This window comes from Arabidopsis lyrata, assembly GCF_000004255.2.
Source record: "Arabidopsis lyrata subsp. lyrata unplaced genomic scaffold ARALYscaffold_1, whole genome shotgun sequence".
NCBI lineage: Eukaryota > Viridiplantae > Streptophyta > Magnoliopsida > Brassicales > Brassicaceae > Arabidopsis > Arabidopsis lyrata.
In genome coordinates this window covers 31,906,516-31,926,878 of record NW_003302555.1, presented here as the reverse complement: position 1 = coordinate 31,926,878, position 20,363 = coordinate 31,906,516, and the positions used below count along the sequence as shown (strand labels likewise).

General features: G+C 45.5%; 1 protein-coding gene across 1 annotated transcript; it reads right to left on the bottom strand.

Annotated features, from left to right (window-relative positions):
• Positions 1–16,116: 16,116 nt before the first annotated feature.
• Positions 16,117–18,565, bottom strand: LOC110224499 (meiosis-specific protein ASY2-like). Its single transcript, XM_021010593.1, has 5 exons — positions 17,992–18,565; positions 17,566–17,909; positions 17,184–17,514; positions 16,978–17,105; positions 16,117–16,911 (listed from the first exon to the last, which is right to left on the bottom strand). The coding sequence occupies exons 1-5, from the start codon at positions 18,563–18,565 to the stop codon at positions 16,117–16,119; spliced, it is 2,172 nt and encodes a 723-aa protein (XP_020866252.1).
• Between the last annotated feature and the right edge of the window lie 1,798 nt (positions 18,566–20,363).

The window sequence follows — 20,363 nt, the reverse complement described above, 5'->3', positions numbered from 1 at the left end:
CGGTTCAATTTTAGTGAAGGAGTCACTTTGCGGCTTCCTACTGATATGTCTATAATTTGCATGTTTTACATATCCATTTATCACCACTTTGAGTCTAGTTTCATTCATCTTCCATAGCATTCATCATCATTTTGTACATTTTGCATGTTTAATTGTGTCTAGCATTAGTCTTGCATGCATTTTGCATTCTGGAGTTGTTTCAGGTGTTTCGGAGCTATTGGTGTTCAGAAAGAGGAAAAACAGAGCTGAAAGTCACATTTGGATCATTATACTCGATCACCAGTAGCAGAGAGGGAAGTAGTCAGCTCAGCAGTCCATCCAGACTGTTCTACTCGATCGCAGAGGAAGAGGAGCAGTCCATCCTGCTAGTTGACTGTTCTACTCGATCACAGGGCAGTCCATCCTGCCAGTTCACAGTTCTACTCGATCACAGAGGAAGAGGAGCAGTCCATCCTGACAGTCTACCCACATACTCGATCGCAGGGTTGAAGAAGCAGTCCAGATCAGGCCATCAACCAACCTACTGGATCGCAGGGTTGAAGAAGCAGTCCAGATCCTGCCACCAACCATTCTACTCGATCACCACCTCGACCCTCTGATCAATCCGCACTCAACCAGACAACCTGAGCAAAGGAAAGAGAAGAGGAGAGAAGGAACCACTGGATCGCGGCTTCGATTCACGCTCGACCATGAAGCCCACTTTGAATTAGCGAGAATTCCTAAAGAACAATAGAAAGACTTGTATAACCAAAAATGGTGTTCTTGATATTATTGATGAAAAAAATAGCTTTGATCGTACAAAGAACTAGATCGTAAAAAGAAAGGTGTTTGTTTGCTTTCGAATATCAGAGCTTTTTGTAGTCTGAAGTCTAGAGCGTTATTGCATGTGTCCCTTTATGCAAAGTTCTTAAGTCGCATTATATAGAGATGGTAAACCGCCTCTCCAACAATATATTCGAAAGATTTCCATTTTCTCAGAGTCGGCTTAGAATATCTCTGAATTGGATACTTTCCTTATTCCTCGGGATATTTGGAAGTTTTCCTGATTCGACTTGATCCTTGGAGATTCTTCCATATCATTTCCGGGTATGTCGGAAATGATCCTTCTTTTTCAGAAGTATTCCCTTTTATTCGGAAATGATACTTTGGAGATAAATATTTACTAAGTCTTTACCTCGGGTAACTGAAGACTTCACCTCGGATGGTTAAGAAACTTTGCCTCGGGTGACCTTGAAGATTTCACCTCGGGTAGCTTGGAGACTTCGCCCTGGGAGACTTTGTACATTTCACCTCGGGTGGCTCCGAGGAGGTTGCCTCGGGTGACCTTGAAGACCGCCTCGGGACAGCAGTGATGTGACATGTACCCCGAGCTGAGGTGGCGAAAGGGTACCCCGAGGTGACTGTGGGTACCCCGAGGTGACTGAGGGTACCCCGAGGTGTCTGAGAGGGTACCCGAGGCGACTAAGAGTGTACCCTGTGGTGACTGAGGGTACCCCGAGGTGATCGAGTGTACCCCGAGGTGTTTGACAGGGTACCCCAAGGAGACTGAGAGTGTACCCTGTGGTGACTGAGGGTACCCAGAGGTGATCGAGGGTACCCGAGGTGTATGATAGGGTACCCCAAGGTGACTGAGAGTGTAGCCCGTGGTGACTGAGGGTACCCCGAGGTGATCGAGGGTACCCCGAGGTGTCTGACAGGGTACCCCGAGGTGACAGAGAGTGTACCCCGTGGTGAGTGAGGGTACTCCGAGGTGATTGTGGGTACCCCGAGGTTACTGAGGGTACCTAAAGGCGTTAAAGTTTGGCTCGGTTTCAAGGGATGGGTGAAAACCCGACCCAACAGTTAGCGTCCCAGCTCGTTGGCTTGAGGAGCAAGTGTGACAAGCTTCACGATTGTAATACCGAGCCGTTTAAACCTTATTCCGAGTTAAGCTTGAAAATCGATGACGGTTCATATTCTTCGACGGTTCGAATCTTTTGACGGTTCATCTTCTTTGGCATGTCATGGTTGGGTTCCTTCCTCGAGAAGTGGAAACGTCTTTCGCTGATTTCCGAGATTTATACGGACGCGACGCACTTCTCCGAGCTCACGCGCATCCTACGCACTCGGATACTCTTATAAATACATAGCTCTTAACTCAGTTTACCATTTCGCAACTACGAAGAAAATTCTCAAGGTTTGCTTTCTCTTTTCTCTGATCTTGCTTTCTTTCGTTTTTTCCTTTTTCCGGCCCATATTCTGTCATCTTTACCGCGATTAGATTTTTAGGGTTATTTTTCCGATCTAGAATTCTGTTTTTCCGATCAACTTGCAACTTCAGCCGATTTTCCCGAGGCAAAATGCTTTCTGATTCAAGTGATTCGTCCCGAGGCGACAACCTCCCTCTGATTCACAAGAGGAGGATGGTTTGAAGTTCTTCAAGCGATCCCCAGGTGAGTTCATCGCGTCGGGATAGTGATGGTGAATCATCGTCTCGAGATCGGGAAGACCTGAGCCAGTTTGCAGCTCAGGAAGATACGGTAGCAGACATGGCTTGTGATTTAGATTTACCTGAGGAGCCCGAGGGAGTGCTGCATAGGAAAAATCGTCAGCCTCCGGTAGTTGGCGAAGCCGGAGGTTCTTGCTGGCAGGGTGCTCCCGAGCCGTCTTCGTTCCCCAAGGTAAAGGAATAAGACATCTTCTAGGATGCTGATGAAGCGGCGAGACTTCTTCAATTGACGATGCAAGCTGCTAAGGCTCAGCAGAAGAAAAAACGAGCCAAGAAGGTGAAGAGGCCCGACCCCCTGGTTCTACTCTGTCCACCGAGGACTCGCTTTGGGATTTGAGGGCTCGGTTCAATTTTAGTGAAGGAGTCACTTTGCGGCTTCCTACTGATATGTCTATAATTTGCATGTTTTACATATCCATTTATCACCACTTTGAGTCTAGTTTCATTCATCTTCCATAGCATTCATCATCATTTTGTACATTTTGCATGTTTAATTGTGTCTAGCATTAGTCTTGCATGCATTTTGCATTCTGGAGTTGTTTCAGGTGTTTCGGAGCTATTGGTATTCAGAAAGAGGAAAAACAGAGCTGAAAGTCACATTTGGATCATTATACTCGATCACCAGTAGCAGAGAGGGAAGTAGTCAGCTCAGCAGTCCATCCAGACTGTTCTACTCGATCGCAGAGGAAGAGGAGCAGTCCATCCTGCTAGTTGACTGTTCTACTCGATCACAGGGCAGTCCATCCTGCCAGTTTACAGTTCTACTCGATCACAGAGGAAGAGGAGCAGTCTATCGTGACAGTCTACCCACATACTCGATCGCAGGGTTGAAGAAGCAGTCCAGATCAGGCCATCAACCAACCTACTCGATCGCAGGGTTGAAGAAGCAGTCCAGATCCTGCCACCAACCATTCTACTCGATCACCACCTCGACCCTCTGATCAATCCGCACTCAACCACACAACCTGAGCAAAGGAAAGAGAAGAAGAGAGAAGGAACCACTGGATCGCGGCTTTGATTCACGCTCGACCATGAAGCCCACTTTGAGCCCATTTACTCGACCTCCACGGTCCATGGGCCTGTTAAGCAGACTCGAAGCCCACTTACTTATCCTTGTCGCTTTTACTATAAATAAGTCTCTAAGGGTTTCCCCTGAGACATCGACTTTTCATTCTTTTTTCAATTACGTTTTAGACTCGCAACCTAGTTTTCGTTCAGTAGCCGCTTTTCCTTTTGAACCTCTGTATTTTCGTTTCTTCTAAGTTATTGAGATTTTGCTTTCGTTTCCTTGTTCATTTATGTTTCATTTCCTTTAACCTTTGAAGTTATGCAACCATCAATCGTTTTTGTGTCTTTGAGCATGTTGTCTGAGTAGTGACTAGAATTTCTGAGGATGGGATAGAGTAGATGTGAGACCCTTAGTCGATTCTGATGGTTAAGTGTAGATATATTGAATCCCTTCTGGATTAGTTGTGTTTATTGCTTATTCCTTTCTGATCAACTGGAATTCGATCCCAGACATTCCAGCGCTCATGAGGCGTTTAATGGATTGTTGGATCTACTAAGTCCAGTGATAATCGTCTCTATCCCAAGGGATTGGCCGTTTAAAGCGGTTATTGACTTTAACAGTCGGTTCTTATTGCCTGCATAGTTAGATTCCGTTAATGGGAATTAGTCTGGGCTAGCTTTGCTTAAGGATTTGTTGCACGGGAGTGAATAAGTCTGTTGTTGAACCTGTTGTCTAGGGATAGCTTCATTGAGAATTGTTAACCATCTGAATTGATTATGGAGTCCACACTATTCGATTACCCCATCCTTAGGAGTTTCTTATCCAATTGATTTATGTGTTTACTTACCTACTTCGTTCACCATCTCTGTTACTTGCTATTGAATTTTGATAACTGTCTGTTTTCGGACCCTTTTACTCTATCACATCCTCCTTCTGGCAGTGAGCCTTGTGATAGAGTATAGCAGTCCATTTATGCAATTTACTGTTTTCTGCAATCAATCACTAGGACTGTTAGACCAACAACCAATTCCTGCTTGGCTTGACTTAGTGCTTTCTGATCATATCTCATTTGTTTGCATCACACCTAAAGTGGATTGACACCTATAGTACTACAACGACATGATAGTGCTTTAGGATTAATTGATCTTAAAATCTTATTATCACCTACCCCGAGCGAACGAGCCGATAGTCTTCCCGAGGAGTTTTTTACCTTGTACAAGGGATTGTTCTACTTCTGTTTTCTCTGGTTCCCAATTATGAGGTTGATTGTCGCGTACTTGTGGTCGTATAAGATCGCATTGGCTCAGATTTTGACTCGGGGGCTACGACACCTTATCGGGATTTTTGTGAGGAGCTTTGAGTCGGAGACGACCGTCACTCTTGCACATTTGAGAAATTTTTTGGAGATCCGACGCATCTCGGATCCTCTTGAAAGATTCTATATCTTTCCGGCGAAGAACAGATGAATCATCAGCGGGTTCCCGAGCAAAGATGAGAAGTACACCGATCACTTCTTCTTTATAACCCTTGATGAGGATTCTGTTCCTAAGGACTGCCTAGGGAGAATTGTGATGAAATGGGCTAAAATTGGTAGTTCATCCGCAGTTTTATGCTTGCTAGTTATCACTTGATTGTTTTGACTAACCCTTTCTTGTTGTCTTTTTTTTTGTTCTCAGATCAAGATCCAACCTTTCTCGAGCATATCCCCGAGGACTTCTTTAGTAGGGACGAGGAGTTAGCGGCTCGGAAGTGTCACTGGTCGAGACATTTCACACACGGAAGGGTTGAGAGAGCTTTGAGGCTTTTACACGGGGCCCTTGTCAATCCTCTTCTGAGTCATCAGACCAATAGGCCCATTTTTTTGTTGAGATGGAGGGCGTAAAGATGAAGCTGCAGGAGAAAAAGGCTGCTGAGAAGAAAGCAGCCGAGGAGAAAAAGGCTCTAGAAGCTGTCTTCGGGACCCCTACTCCTCCCTAGGCGACCATTGAGCCCGAGGCGGTGGAAAATGAGCCCCTTTCTGTCGAGGCGACTAGTACCAAAGCCGCCCTGACTAAGGGCATTGCGGGTCGAGTTCCCGAGGTGGCGGATGCCACGGCGGTCATGGCTTTGCATGTTGCTGGACAGGATAAGGCAAGAGGGAAACGACCTCGAGGTGAAAATTTCGGGAGGAAGATAACGAAGAGGAGCTGAAGCGAAGCTCCACTTTATAAGGACAAGGTACTTCTGCCAACCTAATCGCCTCGTGCTCGAGTCCGCCGTTGCCTGCACCCTAGGCCCTGCTGGAGGCAGAGCGCTATCGCGAGACCACGGCTGGGTTTCTGAAGGTAAGCGGTATTGCCTTAGAATTTTTTCTGAAGCGTTATTATTCGATCAACCAAATTTTTATGTGCTTAATCCTCTTTGTTTCATGCCTTTGACTCTATGAACTCCACAGTTTTTGCTTAGAATCCTGCCAACTGTAAGTATGAACTAGCTAGGGAATAGCTCGAAGTAACCCGAGCCGAGGTGGAAGCAAACGTTACCGAGGGGGATTTGGCTAGACAAAGAGCCGCGGCGTCCGCCAACGCTGAGAAGGTCGCGCGGCTAAAAGTAACCAAAGATAGCCTCTGCGCCCAGCGGAAGTTCGATGCCGAGATCGAGCGCCTTAACCATTTGTTCACCGAGGAGAAGTCTCTTCAAGAGAAAGAGGTGATCCGAGCGCGGAAGGCAGCCAAGAGGGAACTTTCTGCTGAGTTCGCCGAGAGGGTCAAAGCGACCGAAGCAAAGATGGACCAGTTTGGTAAGGTCTCCGAGCGCTGCATGTACTTGGTGCAGGCACGGGCGAATGCTGATCTGATAGCTGACCGCGGCAGGATGGTGGAGGAAGAGAAGGAAGAAGTCCTTCAGTGGACGGAAGAATACAGAGATGCCGAGGAGGAGTATGTCAGACTCAAAACCGACCTTTGGGGGGACCTGAAGGTTCCTCCAGTGCCGTTGCTGAAGTGGGCGTCGCCGACCAGACCGGCACTGTAGTGACCCTCACTAAGGTGTAAGTGGCCGTGCAAAAATTTGTCGATGGAAGCTCAAGAAAGAACTTAGAAAGAACAAGGGGATTACTAAGGATGGGAAATAAAAAGATTCGATTAAGCAAAAGTCAGATTCGGACAAGAAAAGATTGAAGTCGGACGTATCCGTACGTACCCGAACGTATCTGTATGTATCCAGACGAATTCGGACGTATCCGTACATATGCGGACGTACCGCATGGCATCTATCGGACGATCGGGTGATTCCGTACCGAATTTGTCATACTTATTTAAGTCTTTGCCGAACAAAATTGAATATTATGAATATTGGAAGAAGGTGGTACGAGGAATTATAACGTGGGTAAGTTTTGGTCAAGAGACTTATCCATCGGACGGATTCGATCGTACCGCGGTACGTACGTGTTGACTGACCCTTGACCAAGCAGACGACTCACGACCGAGCTGACTTGGAGCCCAAGTTTTGTAGCTTGGAGCCGAATTCTCGTGCCTTGGAGCCAAAGCTACCCTGAACACTTGTCGTCGCCACGTCCGCAGCTTTGTACGTGTCTGTCCGAGCGACTGACACGTGTCCTGCCAAGTGTCGACGTTTGGTGACATGCGGTCGCTTGCAGCCCAAGTTTCTTCTACCTATAAATACTTGAGTGTCTCAATTCATTTGGAGGGGAAAGGAGAAGAAAAACGCCGAGAGACTGCTCCCTTGAAACTACCACAATCGGAGAAAAAACTATCGAGAAATCCTTGACGAGCTGAGTCATTGATCAAGAAACTATGGACAATTGATGGAGTAGTGTCAAAAAAACGCTGTGATCGTGAGCGATGTCCGTACCCGAGAAAGCTGTTGCGATTATGATTGGAATCTGTTTTTCCTCTAATCATGCCCATGAACTAGTTTCTTTCCTAGAAATTATTTCTAAGGGTTGATTTCGAGTTAAGCTAGAAGAATCAAGATTGTTGCTATGAAGAGATGTTGGATCAAGATGATGGGATTTGAGTGGAGCCAAGAACAAGATGGAGAAGCCGTGGATATCCGAGATCGTTGAAGAAAACCATAAACCTTAAGCCAAATTTCTGTGAGTCTCGTAGCATGTGATATGGCACAGGATAGGTTTGGGTAGTTGTTTGTTTGGTTTGATTATTTGATTGCTAAGTCTCGGTGATGTGCTTAGGCGTATCATCGAGCAATTGCTTGGTTGTGTGCGTTTAGGTGTGAGATTGCATGGTAGATTCTCGTTTGGTTGGGTTAGGTTGAGTATGGTACCGAATCATGTCCGCGATCCTCGTGATCCGTACATAAATGATTCCGTACTTGTAAGGTTGGTTCATGAACGTGGTCATCTAGATCTGTTCATATACGATTCTTTACATGTGTGTCGCATCCTTAATATGTGGTACTCGTGACTTAATGTCTGATGCCTTAAGCATATTAAGTTAGGGATATGTCTGTCCTTCGTTCGGCGGCTTGTCAAGTAAGCCTGATCCTTAGTTGGTCACTTACATAAATTAACAAAAGAGCCGGGACCTAGGCCGGGTAATGCATGACGATGCATGTGTATCTCTTGTTGGTATCCTTTGTGGGTTCAACTTGAGAGGAGTGATGTTCCGGTTATATACCTTTATGGTTATAGCACGGGTGTTCACGTGTGGTTATGGAAGACAGCATATCAGGGCCCATAGGAGGAGTCTAGATGATTGGTGTCGCATGCATAATTTAAGTATCTTAATTACACAGACTTGTTCCGTGTAAGCATGCATCTTGATTGTTTGATTGTTTGTTGTTGCTTCTGTGTGCATTCTCTGATATACTTGTATATCGTTTATGCTTGTTGTTATTGTTGGGGATTGGGTTGGATTTGTATTGTGTGGTAGGTAATCCGAGCTCACTAAGTAATCCTAGATTACTTTTGACTCCATTTTGTTTTGCAGGAAAACCTTAGTGGGAACCATTAGAGGGATGCTCAGGACGTAGGAAAGCCGGTATAGAGTTGTTGCTTTTGTAAAACTAAGTGAGTCTTATTGTTGTATCAATTTGAGCGAATAGGCTCACGGTGCCAATCCTTATTATTGGTTTTGGATACTTGTTGTAAAACGTATATATGATATAAGAAAGAGTATTTTCATACAAAGAGTGTGTTTCATTCGATATTAGTCTTGTCCGGACTAACACACCTCGCGATCACGGTAAGGGTTGAAAAGCCTAAACCGCGGTCATGAGGGATGGTTCGCGTGATTGGTCCGGCTAAGGATCTGAATTCGTTTTGGAACCTATGCTGGAACGTCCGTGTGAGCTGTCTACGTGACGTTTCCGGGTCGCGCGTGCCTTGTCCTGCCAAAGAGCGGTCCGGGAGCGTTACAAAGGTGGTATAAGAGCATGGTTCATGATGCTCACGAGACACACGGTTTTTTTAAATGTTTTATCGAGTAAGTTGAGTCGCAAAAGCAACTAGGTAAACCGGTATGTCCTGAGTTAGTGGGGAATGGGTTAGGTATTACCCTTGTTGTTGTTTCAGTTAGTACGATAGAGTTGGATCAAGACTGGATGGCCGTGGGGGACCGCAACTAACCAAGATTTTGAAGTGTAGAAGAATTATGGCCGAACTCAGTAACGTGAGCTTGTAACTCAAGTGAGGGCAAATGGAGGAGTGAGTGAGTTGTTTTGGGAAATCAAAGAATCTTCAAGGAGCAGTGATCAATATTGTTGGAGAAGAAATCGAAGAATAATAAAAGAGGAATTAAGGAGATAATCAGAGAAAGAAGAAACCAAAGTTGGTGAAAGAGCAAGAAGTGGTAAAAGGCAAAGCGCCAACGTATAAGGATTAACAATTGAGGAAGGTAACAAACGGAAGGATGAGAAAGATCATTGAATGATAAACAAGATGGAGTTGCTGAGCACAGTAGGGAAAGATGGAGTCATTAAACGAAGAAAGGCGAGACGAGGATGGTGTTGGTGTCGGATCCCGTAATTCGGATCCGGCCCGGAAAGTTTAGGATTTAGGAAACGAAGTGGGCCGTCAAGCTAGCCCATATGATGAGATGAAAAGCCCACTTAATTTCAAATCCAGCTCGAATGTAACGTCGGAATCTGCGAAGTAAATAAAGTGCGGGTCATACGAAATTCACAGATTGGAGAGGATTCGAAACGGAAATAATAATAAGGGCGTGATTCGCGGCTAGATTGGTGGGAACGGATTTCGACGATGTGATTATAAATAGGAGTTGTAGATCATTGTAAGGGGGACGGATTTTCTTGAGCAATAAACGGATACACATACTTCACTCTTTTGTTTTCTTTTTGACGATTGCTATTCGAATTAGCAATGCTAGACGACCCGATACACATCTAAAAATTTGTATTGCGGATTCCGACATCCACAATTTGGCGCTAGAGAGAGGGGATTTCTAGTCTTTTACTCCAGAATATCAATCGAAAAGATGTCAGACATAGCGGATCCGGCTTCAGTCCTCGACGAGATCAAGAAGTTGCTTAAAGATCTGTCCGAGAAGACCGACCAGCAGCAGCTCGCCACCACTGCGTTGTCTGAGAAGCTTTCAGCGTTTGAAGAGCAAAGCGGCAGCCAAATCGCAGTCCTCACAGCGAGTTGTTCCGAAATCAGGTCAGCCCATAATGCTTATGCGGATCGGGTTGATACAATTCTTTTAGGAACTTTGCGGACCAGCGGACCTCGCGGCCATTTGGACTTTCATGGTCCGAACGTTTCGGAGGTTCAGGATCTTAGGCTCGTTTCCCCGAACAACGTACTCCCATCTTCTTTGCCTCTTGGCTCTCAGAATGAACCTGGAGATGGATCCCGTCATGCTCAAGCACCTCAAAATTCAGCCGGCGGTCCTTTTGTTCCAGCCAGAACACCTCTCCCCATTCAACTTGGCAGCACCCCGCATCATCCTCAAACCGAGTCCCATCCACCTCACCTTCCGGTCAACCCGAAAATCCAGAGCTTACAAAATCAGATTCGAGAAATGAGTTCGAGGGTTCATCAAGCCACCAGTCGGCTCCCGAAGTCGATAGAGTGATCGAGGAGACGAGAAGGACTCCTTTTACTCCACGAATTGTAGCCCTGCGAATTCGAGACCAAAGGAAGGTCAAACTTCCGGGGTACGATGGTAAGGGAGATCCCAAAGAATATTTAGCGTCTTTTCAGGTGACCGCAGGTCGGGTACATTTGGACCCAAACGAAGTAGATGCGGGCTTATGCAAACTCTTCGCCGAGAACCTATTCGGGCCGGCTTTGACCTGGTTTACTCAACTAGAAGAAGGATCGATCGATAGCTTCAAGCAACTATCCACTGCTTTCATCATGCAGTACGGATACTTCATCAAGAGCGATGTAACTGATGCCCAGCTGTGGAACCTCTCACAGGGAGCCGGAGAGCCGCTCCGGACTTACATCACCTCCTTTAAAGAGATTATGGTCCAGATCCCAAATTTGTCTGATTCCGCAGCAATTGCTGCACTCAAGAACGGTCTATGGCACGAATCCCGTTTCCGAGAAGAGTTGGTTGTTAACCGACCAGCCACTATTCAAGACGCCCTCCATCGGGCAACGAACTGGATAAACGCGGAAGAAGAGCGGGCCGCTCTAGCAAAAAAGTTCAAAGCAGCTCCGAAACCTGCTCAACTTCTTCCTCAAAAGAAACCTGTTCAACCTGAAGCTCGGAAACCTGGAGTTGGCACATTCTCAGTGGATCGGGAGGAGCTAAAAGGTTCTCCGAAGAATTCACCTGCGAAGCAGTCTTTCTCGCCAAAGAGCAAAAACGGCGCTTTCCCGAGTAACAAGTGGATTCGTGACCCAAACGCCTACTGCGAGATCCACAAAGTCAATGGGCATGCTACGAAAGATTGCAAGGCTCTAGGAAGGTTATTGGCTGCCAAGTTCGCATCCGGGGAAATAACCGAAATCGATATTTCGGAGCTCGAGCCGACTCATCCGTCGGAGCAAACATTAGCAACAGAGGAACCGTCTCCTCCTAGCAAAAAAACCAAAAGGATCCAGTCCCCTGATGTTCTTAAAGGACCGAAGAAGCAAATCCAGGTGATTATGGGGGGGATCCAAGCTATTTCGAGACTCCATTAGTGCAATCAAGCAACATGAACGGAGGGCAACCACCCCGATAATCAAGAAGGCCAGACTTACTGAGGAACAATTACCCGAAGTAACATTCTCCGAAAGAGAAACAAGTCAACTTGACAAACCACACGACGATGCTCTGGTCATAACACTCGATATTGCGTATTGCGAAGTGTCTCAGGTTCTCATTGATACTGGGAGTTTGGTGGATTTAATTTTCCTCGATACTCTGACAAGAATGGGGATATCGAAGCAAGATATAGGGGGGCCACCATCTCCTTTGGTTTCCTTTACTAGCGAAACTTCAATGTCATTAGGAACGATTGTGCTCCCGGTATGCGCAGAAGGCATAGTCAAAATGATCGAGTTCACGGTGTTCGATCGTCCGGCTGCTTATAATGTTATCTTGGGAACACCCTGGATTTATGAGATGAAAGCAGTACCTTCAACGTATCATCAATGCTTGAAATTCCCTACGAAATCCGGAGTAAAGCAAATCCTGGGAAGTCAGCGAGCTGCGAGGATGTGTTACATGTCCAGTCATAAGCTTAAAATTCAATAGCAACCACAGTTCGAGGTGCCTGCAAATCCCGTCAAAAAAATAAGCAGTGACCTCGTGGAGGCAGTGGTAGTTAATGAGGAGTATTCGGATCAAACTGTGAGAATAGGAGCGGGATTAAGCGAAACACTCCGAGTCGAACTGATAACTTTCCTAAAAAGGAATCAAAAAACTTTCGCCTGGAAAATCGAGGAGATGACTGGGATTGATACAAAGGTCATTTCGCACGAGCTCAACATTGACCCGACTTTCAAACCAGTAAAACAAAAACGCAGGAAACTTGGTCCAGACCGAGCCGAGGCTGTAAATGCCAAAGTTCAGCGCCTGCTCGATGCCGGTTTGATTCGCGAGGTCAAATATCCGGACTGGTTGGCAAACCCTGTTGTAGTCAAGAAGAAAAATGGGAAATGGCGGGTTTGCGTAGATTTTACCGATCTTAATAAAGCCTGTCCCAAAGATAGTTTCCCACTTCCGCACATCGACCGACTTGTGGAGTCAACTACGGGCCACGAAATGATGTCCTTTATGGATTCTTTTTCCGGGTATAATCAGATTTTGATGAATCCGGAAGACCAGGAAAAGACAGCTTTCATCACGGACCGTGGAACTTACTGTTATATAGTCATGCCGTTCGGGTTGAAAAATGCCGGAGCCACTTATCAACGGTTGGTGAATATGATGTTCAAAGATCTCCTCGGTAAAATGATGGAAGTGTATATTGACGATATGTTGGTGAAGTCAATATCAAGCACTTCGCATATTGAGCATCTAGAGCAGTGCTTCGCAATTTTGAATAAGTTCGGAATGAAACTGAACCCGACCAAGTGCACTTTTGCAGTTCCTTCGGGAGAGTTTTTGGGTTACATTGTCACGGAGCGAGGAATCGAAGCTAATCCGCGACAGTTGAACGCTTTTCTGGTGATGACTTCGCCTCGCAACATCCGGGAAGTTCAGCGACTCACGGGGCGGATAGCAGCTTTGAACCGATTCATCTCGAGGTCAACCGATAGGTGCCTTCCATTCTATAATCTGCTCAAAAAGCAAACAAGAATTTGTCCAAACCTCCTGTGTTAGCGAAACCCGAGTTCGGAGAAGAGCTTTTCTTGTACGTATCGGTTTCTGACAGCGTAGTAAGTGGAGTGTTAGTGCGATTGGATCGGAACGACGAAAGACCGATTTTCTATGTAAGCAAGTCTTTTTCGGGAGCGGAGTCAAGATATCCGATGATGGAAAAGCTAGCTCTGGCAGTAATTACTTCGGCTCGGAAATTAAGACCGTATTTTCAATCTCATACGGTTATTATCCTAACCACGCAACCTTTAAGGGCAATTTTGCATAGTCCGAGTCAGTCAGGAAGATTGGTGAAATGGGCAATTGAGCTAAGCGAGTATGATATTCAGTTCCGAACAAGGACAAGCTTGAAATCTCAAGTCCTCGCAGATTTTCTGATCGAACTACCTCTGGTCTCCGTGGAAGTCAAAGGAAATGAAGGACCTTGGATACTTCATGTGGATAGCGCGTCCTCAAAACAGGGTTCCGGGATCGGTATCCGATTACAATCCCCATATGGTGAGGTAATTGAACAGTCATTTCGTCTCGCATTTAATGCGTCAAATAACGAGGTGGAGTACGAGTCTCTCCTTGCAGGACTTCGTCTAGCGGTTGGGATAGGTGTCACAAAATTACGGGCATTTTGCGACTCGCAGCTCGTTGCTAATCAATTTTCCGGTGATTATGAAGCAAAAGATGGCAGAATGGAAGCTTACCTCGCTCAGGTTCAGGAATTGAGTAAAAAGTTTCTTAGTTTCGAACTCACTAGAATTCCGCGAAGTGAGAACTCAGCGGCGGATGCTTTAGCGGCATTGGCGTCGAGTTCCGAAGTAACAGTGAGCCGAATGATCCCTGTCGAAGTAATTGAACATCCCAGCATAGCCACCGGAGAGCTGAATTTCGTGACTACACGGTCTATGCAAAGAAGGATGAATGTGGAACAGGAACCACAAAGGGTCGAGGAAACTGAGCAGAACTCCGAAGTAGAATCACTAATCGGAACACCGTCAAATCCGGAACCACTGCAACCAGTGCTACCGCTTCCGGATTGGGGGGCAGACTGGCGGATACCCATCAGAGAATACATCCTTAATGGTATTCTCCCTACGGATAAGTGGGAGGCACGGAGACTAAAAGCTAAAAGTGCTCGTTTCTGCATTTCGAGCGACATCCTCTACAGAAGAAGCATCTCGGGTCCTGACATGATCTGTATTTTTGGATAGTAGGTCCGTACTGTGATAAAAGAGATTCATGACGGAGTATGCGGAAATCACTCCGGAGGTCGCTCTTTGGCCTATAAAGTAAGAAAGTACGGATATTTCTGGCCCACATTAATCGCAGATTGCGAGGAGTATGCGCGGAAGTGCGAGCAGTGCCAGAAGCATGCACCTTCAATTCACCAACCCACCGAGCCATTATCATCAGTCTCTTCGCCTTATCCATTTATGAAATGGTCTATGGATATTATTGGGCCTCTTCATGTTTCTACGCGCGGGGTGAAATTTGTCCTGGTTCTTACCGATTATTTCTCGAAGTGGGTAGAAGCGGCAGCCTACGTAAACATAACTCAGGTTCAAGTTCGCAAGTTCATTTGGCAGGACATCATTTGTAGGCACGGTTTGCCATACGAGATCGTTACTAATAACGGACCTCAATTCATTTCGCGGCAATTAGAATCTTTCTGCGAAGAATGGCAAATCAGACTCAGTCGATCAACGCCTCGTTACCCGCAGGGTAATGGTCAAGCTGAAGCAATGAACAAAACTGTTTTGTCTACTTTGAAGAAACAACTCAAGTCGCACAAAGGAGCTTGGTTTAATGAACTACAGAGTGTTCTCTGGGCAATTCGCACTACTCCTAGGCGTGCAACAGGTGAAACACCATTTTCATTAGTTTATGGAATGGAGGCTGTAATCCCTGCTGAAATATTTGTGCCAAGTCCGAGACGGATGAATAACCCGCAGAACGAGGCAGCAAATAGCGAACTGATGGTTGACGTTATTGATACCATTGAGGAGCGGCGTGATCGAGCTTTGATTCGAATGCAAAATTACAAGAATGCCGCAGCTCGATACTATAATTCGACTGTCCGAAGTCGACACTTCAACGTTGGAACCTTGGTACTGCGCAAAGTTCAGCAAAATACTACCGAGGATGGAGCTGGAAAGCTAGGTATTAACTGGGAAGGTCCTTATCGAATTACTCAGGTAGTTCGCAACGGAGTTTATCGTCTCGAGAACATGGAAGGAAAAGCAGTTCGGAGAGCTTGGAATTCCATTCATTTGAAGAGATACTTTATTTAATCACATTATTTTCACTATTGTAAATCGAACTACGACAGACTTGATCCCCACCTTTGGGTACGTAGGCAGCTCGGACCTCGAGTGCAGTCTCTAAATCAATAAAATATTTACATTGTTGAAGCAGTCTAAATATTCAAAGCCGAGATCTATCTCGCAACTCGTAAAACCGAGAGTAATCTCGTAATTCGCTCTTCGCAAACCGAAAAGGTTATTTTCGTACTATTTAAGATTCTTTTCATCCGAGCTCAGTGCTCGAATAGACGAATCTTTATCTCTAGAAACAAATGGAGATTTTTCTTCTAAAACAATTTCTAAGTATATTTACTTAAAAGAATAGCTGGTTCAACACAGTTCAATTCGGACTTCGATGTCCAAGTCTCGTGTCATGTTTCTTGAAACCGGAAATACTTCAAACGTATTTCGTTTTCCTTTATGAACTTCTTGTCCGACTTGCGTTAGCAAAAAGATTTTTGGGAAGGAAATAGCTTAAGTTTTTAAAATCCAAAAGATACGGGAAGCAAAAGCAAAAGGTTCTGATTAAAAACAAAAGGGGGGCCATTTTAGCCATAACAACCCCGGAAATCAAATCAAGGATCTTTAGGCTTCGGGATCCTGCTGTCGCTTTTCCTCCGACCCCTGGACTGTTTTGAGCTCGGACATGAGACTTTTGTTGGAACCGAACTCATTGATTACAAGTTCCTCCTCGGTATATGGACCTTCAGGTGCCGACTCGGGAGGAGTGGCAACAAAGAGATGAGCAAACTCATCAGGACGAGGCTTGAGAGCGTTTATCTTGTTAACTTTGGCCTCCGCATCCGCTTCATCCTTCTTCACAGACTCCAGCTCGGCATCAATATCCGGGATTTCGCCTCTCTTAAGCTCCTCAAGAAGCTCCCGATTTGCTCTAGTCTCCGCAGCTCGGTTGCTTATTGACTCATTCTCACTCAGGGCTTTCAGGTAGATCTCATGCTTTGAGATCAAGCCACTGTAGTGTTCTCGGAGTTTCTTTCGCTCATCCTTCCTTGCTGCTGCGAGCTCCTCGTCCCGTTTTTCCGCAGCAACCTTGCACCATTCCTCACTTCGCTTGATTTCGGCCTCCAACGAAGTTATCTTGTCACATGCCTCAAGGTACATGTTCTTTCCGGTCTTCAGTTTCACCGACAGATCCGTGTTAACTACATCAAGATGGTTACAGCGAGCTTCGGCACTCAACATCCGTTCCCGGATATCGTTGGCCTTCGCCATAGCTTTAGCATTCTCTTCCTCCATCTCTTTCATTTGACGGATCTCCTCTTTGAGTTCAGCAACTCGAGTCCTAAGGCTGTCAAGCTCGTTCACGGGGAAGAGCTGGCTCTCGTGACAAGAAAAGGTGGTGTTGTATTCGAGCATAATCTATCAGAATGAAAAGAAATCGTTAGTTCAAACGAAACGAGCTGAAGTAAGAATTAAAGGAGGTACCTCTCCAAGTTTGTCGGCGAAGCGAAAGTAATTCGCCCTGTTGACTTCTTTTAGCTCGCTGAAGGCCGGGATCCTCATCCCAGCTGGAGTGAAGTTCCTCATGAAATCAGCTGGAGACTTCGGAGGGGCTAATTGAAAGTTTTATAGGAAATCAATATGAATGATTCGTACTTTGCAAAAAGAATCGAAAAACAATATAGGATTACCTATTGGAATAGGGATTTCTTGACGACCAGATTCCCGATTCTCTGAGTCTCGCGAAGGCAAGACCATGACTTGAACGGGAGGTTCGGACAGCGGAGTCCCCTGAGAAGTGTCTTTAGCTCCTTGGCTAGTAGTCCCGGCATCTTCGGAAGGATTCACATCGACATTCGTGTGAGAACGACTTTTGCGATGTAGAGAAAGAACATCTGAGTCCTCGCTCTTGCGTTTCCTCGAGGAAGTTGCAGTTGGTCCTCCGTTAGAATACTCTTTTTCCCGAGATGATCGGGAGGAACGGGAATCCGAAACTCGGACTATCTCTTTACCAGCAGACTCCTTCACTTGATCTCGACGATCAAAAGTCTTCTATTCAGATGCCGGGATAACAGAGCCGGAAGCCCTTCCTTTCCCAGATGCGGATCTGGACTTTCCCTCTTCCAGGGCCTTCGCCATTCTGGCCTTATCTTCCTTTTCTCTTGCCTCCCTAACCTTTTCCCTCTCTTTTTGGAGCCTCTTCTCTTCGCGGTAGGAGACTGGAGACATGTTTCTATCGATGATGGGAGAAGTGTGAGGTGGAGAAGAGGTAATAAGGTCGGAGCGACTGCAGACACGGGAGCACGAGTTCCGAATTCGTTCACAAGTAAAGAGTTCCCACGCGAGGTCACTTTGATTGCAAATCCTGATGAACTGTTCTGCAAAGGTATGGGAGACCGGTGTCTTCGGAAGTTTAACTGCAAAACAAAAAGGATTATTTCACCGAGGAGCGAAGTCAAGAAATGAAAATATGCAATAAATCCCTAAGAACCATCTAACCAGGACGACGTGTCCAGTCCCGAACAAAAAATCCTGCATTTGGACCATAGGTGAACTTGTCAACAGGAAAGAAGAAATACGATTTCCTCCACTTCTCATCTTTTTCAGGAAAGTCTCCGAAGACCCTGAAATGACTCCTCGGGCTAAGGAAGAAGGTTCCCGGGGTTCGCCCCTTCTTCATTGTGTAGAGATGAAAAATGTCGGATAGCGTAATCCGGTATCCATTCTCCTCTGCAAGAGTCTGGAGGCATAGTACTATCTGAACTACGTTCGGGCAAAGCTGAGGCAAAGCGATCCCCAGTTCATGCATAAGTTCTATCAGAAGTCCCGGTAAAGGAAAGGAAAGGCCGCACTCCGAAAAGAATATTTCAAAGGCGCAACAGTGATCGGTAGGAGGAGATTCAGGAGACTCTCTGGGCTCCGGAGCTATCAATTTAACTTGTCGAGGGATACCGCAACCGCCTTTCATCAGAGCTAGTTTCCTGTCATCGAGTTCTGAGGAAAAGTATTTCCCGAACTCATCTTCGAGGATGAAAGATTCATTTCGGACCTTCTTACTCTTCTTCGGAGCCATAACATGAAATTGAAAGTTCTAAAGATGAAAAAAGATCTGGCAAGAAATGAATCGAGAAACCCTCAAGAACACTGGTGAAGATCTTCGCCGAAAACCCAGGAGATGAAGATCCCGACGGAGAGTATTCTTCGGATGACGGGGGAGAACCACCGGAATTCGAAGGAGTACAGCAGAGGAACGGCAATTGACGGAAGTTTCTTCACACCTAACGGTTGAAAATCTAAAAGATCTTCAGATCTATGGCCTAAACCTAGTGGAAAGCAGGTGCTAAGAGTAATCTACTTCTAAAAATCTAATCGGATTCAAGAGTTCAAAGCGAAAAACAAAATCAATCGGAGAATTTAGGAGTAATGAGAAGAGGGATACCTTTAAATAAACGGAGGACAGAAGTGGATCGTGGGAATTGAAGGCAAGGTACAGAACCCGAAGGGTCCAGTCTAATATATAGAACGTTTTGGTGGGAAAAGTGAGAACCCTAGGATCTCGAAGCGTCGCCTCGTTCCCGAGAACAATCTCTCGGTTGGCGGGAAAAGTGAAAAACCTAGGATCTTGAAGCGTCACCTCGGACACGGAAAAATCCCGAGATTGACGGTATTTATGTCGAATTTCCTTTGTTACAAGATTTTCAATATCATAAGTATCCCGAAGCATACACTTCGGAACACTTGGGGGGCAAACTGTTGGTGTCGGATCCCGTAATTCGGATCCGGCCCGGAAAGTTTAGGATTCAGGAAACGAAGTGGGCCGTCAAGCTAGCCCATATGATGAGATGAAAAGCCCACTTAATTTCAAATCCAGCTCGAATGTAACGTCGGAATCTGCGAAGTAAATAAAGTGCGGGTCATACGGAATTCACAGATTGGAGAGGATTCAAAACGGAAATAATAATAAGGGCGTGATTCGCTGCTAGATTGGTGGGAACGGATTTCGACGATGTGATTATAAATAGGGGTTGTAGATCATTGTAAGGGGGACGGATTTTCTTGAGCAATAAACGGATACACATACTTCACTCTTTTGTTTTCTTTTTGACGATTGCTATTCGAATTAGCAAGGCTAGACGACCCGATACACATCTAAAAATTTGTATTGCGGATTCCGACATCCACAGATGGTGAGTTTTAATTAGGATCAAGCGGAGTTAGGTTATATTGAAGGGATACCAGAAGGAAAGAAGGGAGTTGGATTTGTTGAAATCAAATATCAAGGGAAAGGATGAGTAGTAAGACAAGTTTGAGATGGGATCATGGATTTAAGATGGTGAAGTTCGAGAGGAGAGTGAGGAAAATTATACCAAGGGAAGTAAAGGAGACGGAGTGATTTGTCAAGAATAATAGGAGACTAAAGGAGGAAGAAGAATCTTAATCGGAGGCATATTATGCTTGAAGAAATGGATGGGAGTCGAAAAAGCAAGCTAAAGATCAAGTTAATTTCAAATGTCAAGAGAGATGATGGGTTGTAAGACAAAGTGAGATAAATCTGAAGCCGAGAAGGAGGAATCGGGAAGTAGTGTCGGAGTTATGTATCGGAGGTAATAAGGAGATGAGAAAATGGGTGAAGACCAGTTTGAGTATCGGAAGGAGTAAAAAGATTTAAGAGATGGAGTTATCGAAAACGTGAGTTGCAAGATATTATCGGACGATTCGAAGTACAAGGCATGAAGGAGCCAAGTCTTAAGGACATGCCATTGCAGAATAATACGAGTGGAGAAACCAAAGTCAACTTGAAGATGTTGGAAGGAAAAATCATGAGAAACGGAGGTGGTTGTAGTAACAAAGAAGGATGATCGGTGTCTAAT

Bases quoted from the DNA above. Each gene is read 5' to 3' on its own strand.
- LOC110224499 (XM_021010593.1), bottom strand. From the start codon at position 18,565: ATGGCTCCGAAGAAGAGTAAGAAGGTCCGAAATGAATCTTTCATCCTC. The intron at 17,106-17,183 runs GTAATCCTATAT...ACTTTCAATTAG, and splicing joins AGAAATCCCTATTCCAATAG to CCCCTCCGAAGTCTCCAGCT. The intron at 16,912-16,977 runs GTACCTCCTTTA...TCATTCTGATAG, and splicing joins TCGCCGACAAACTTGGAGAG to ATTATGCTCGAATACAACAC.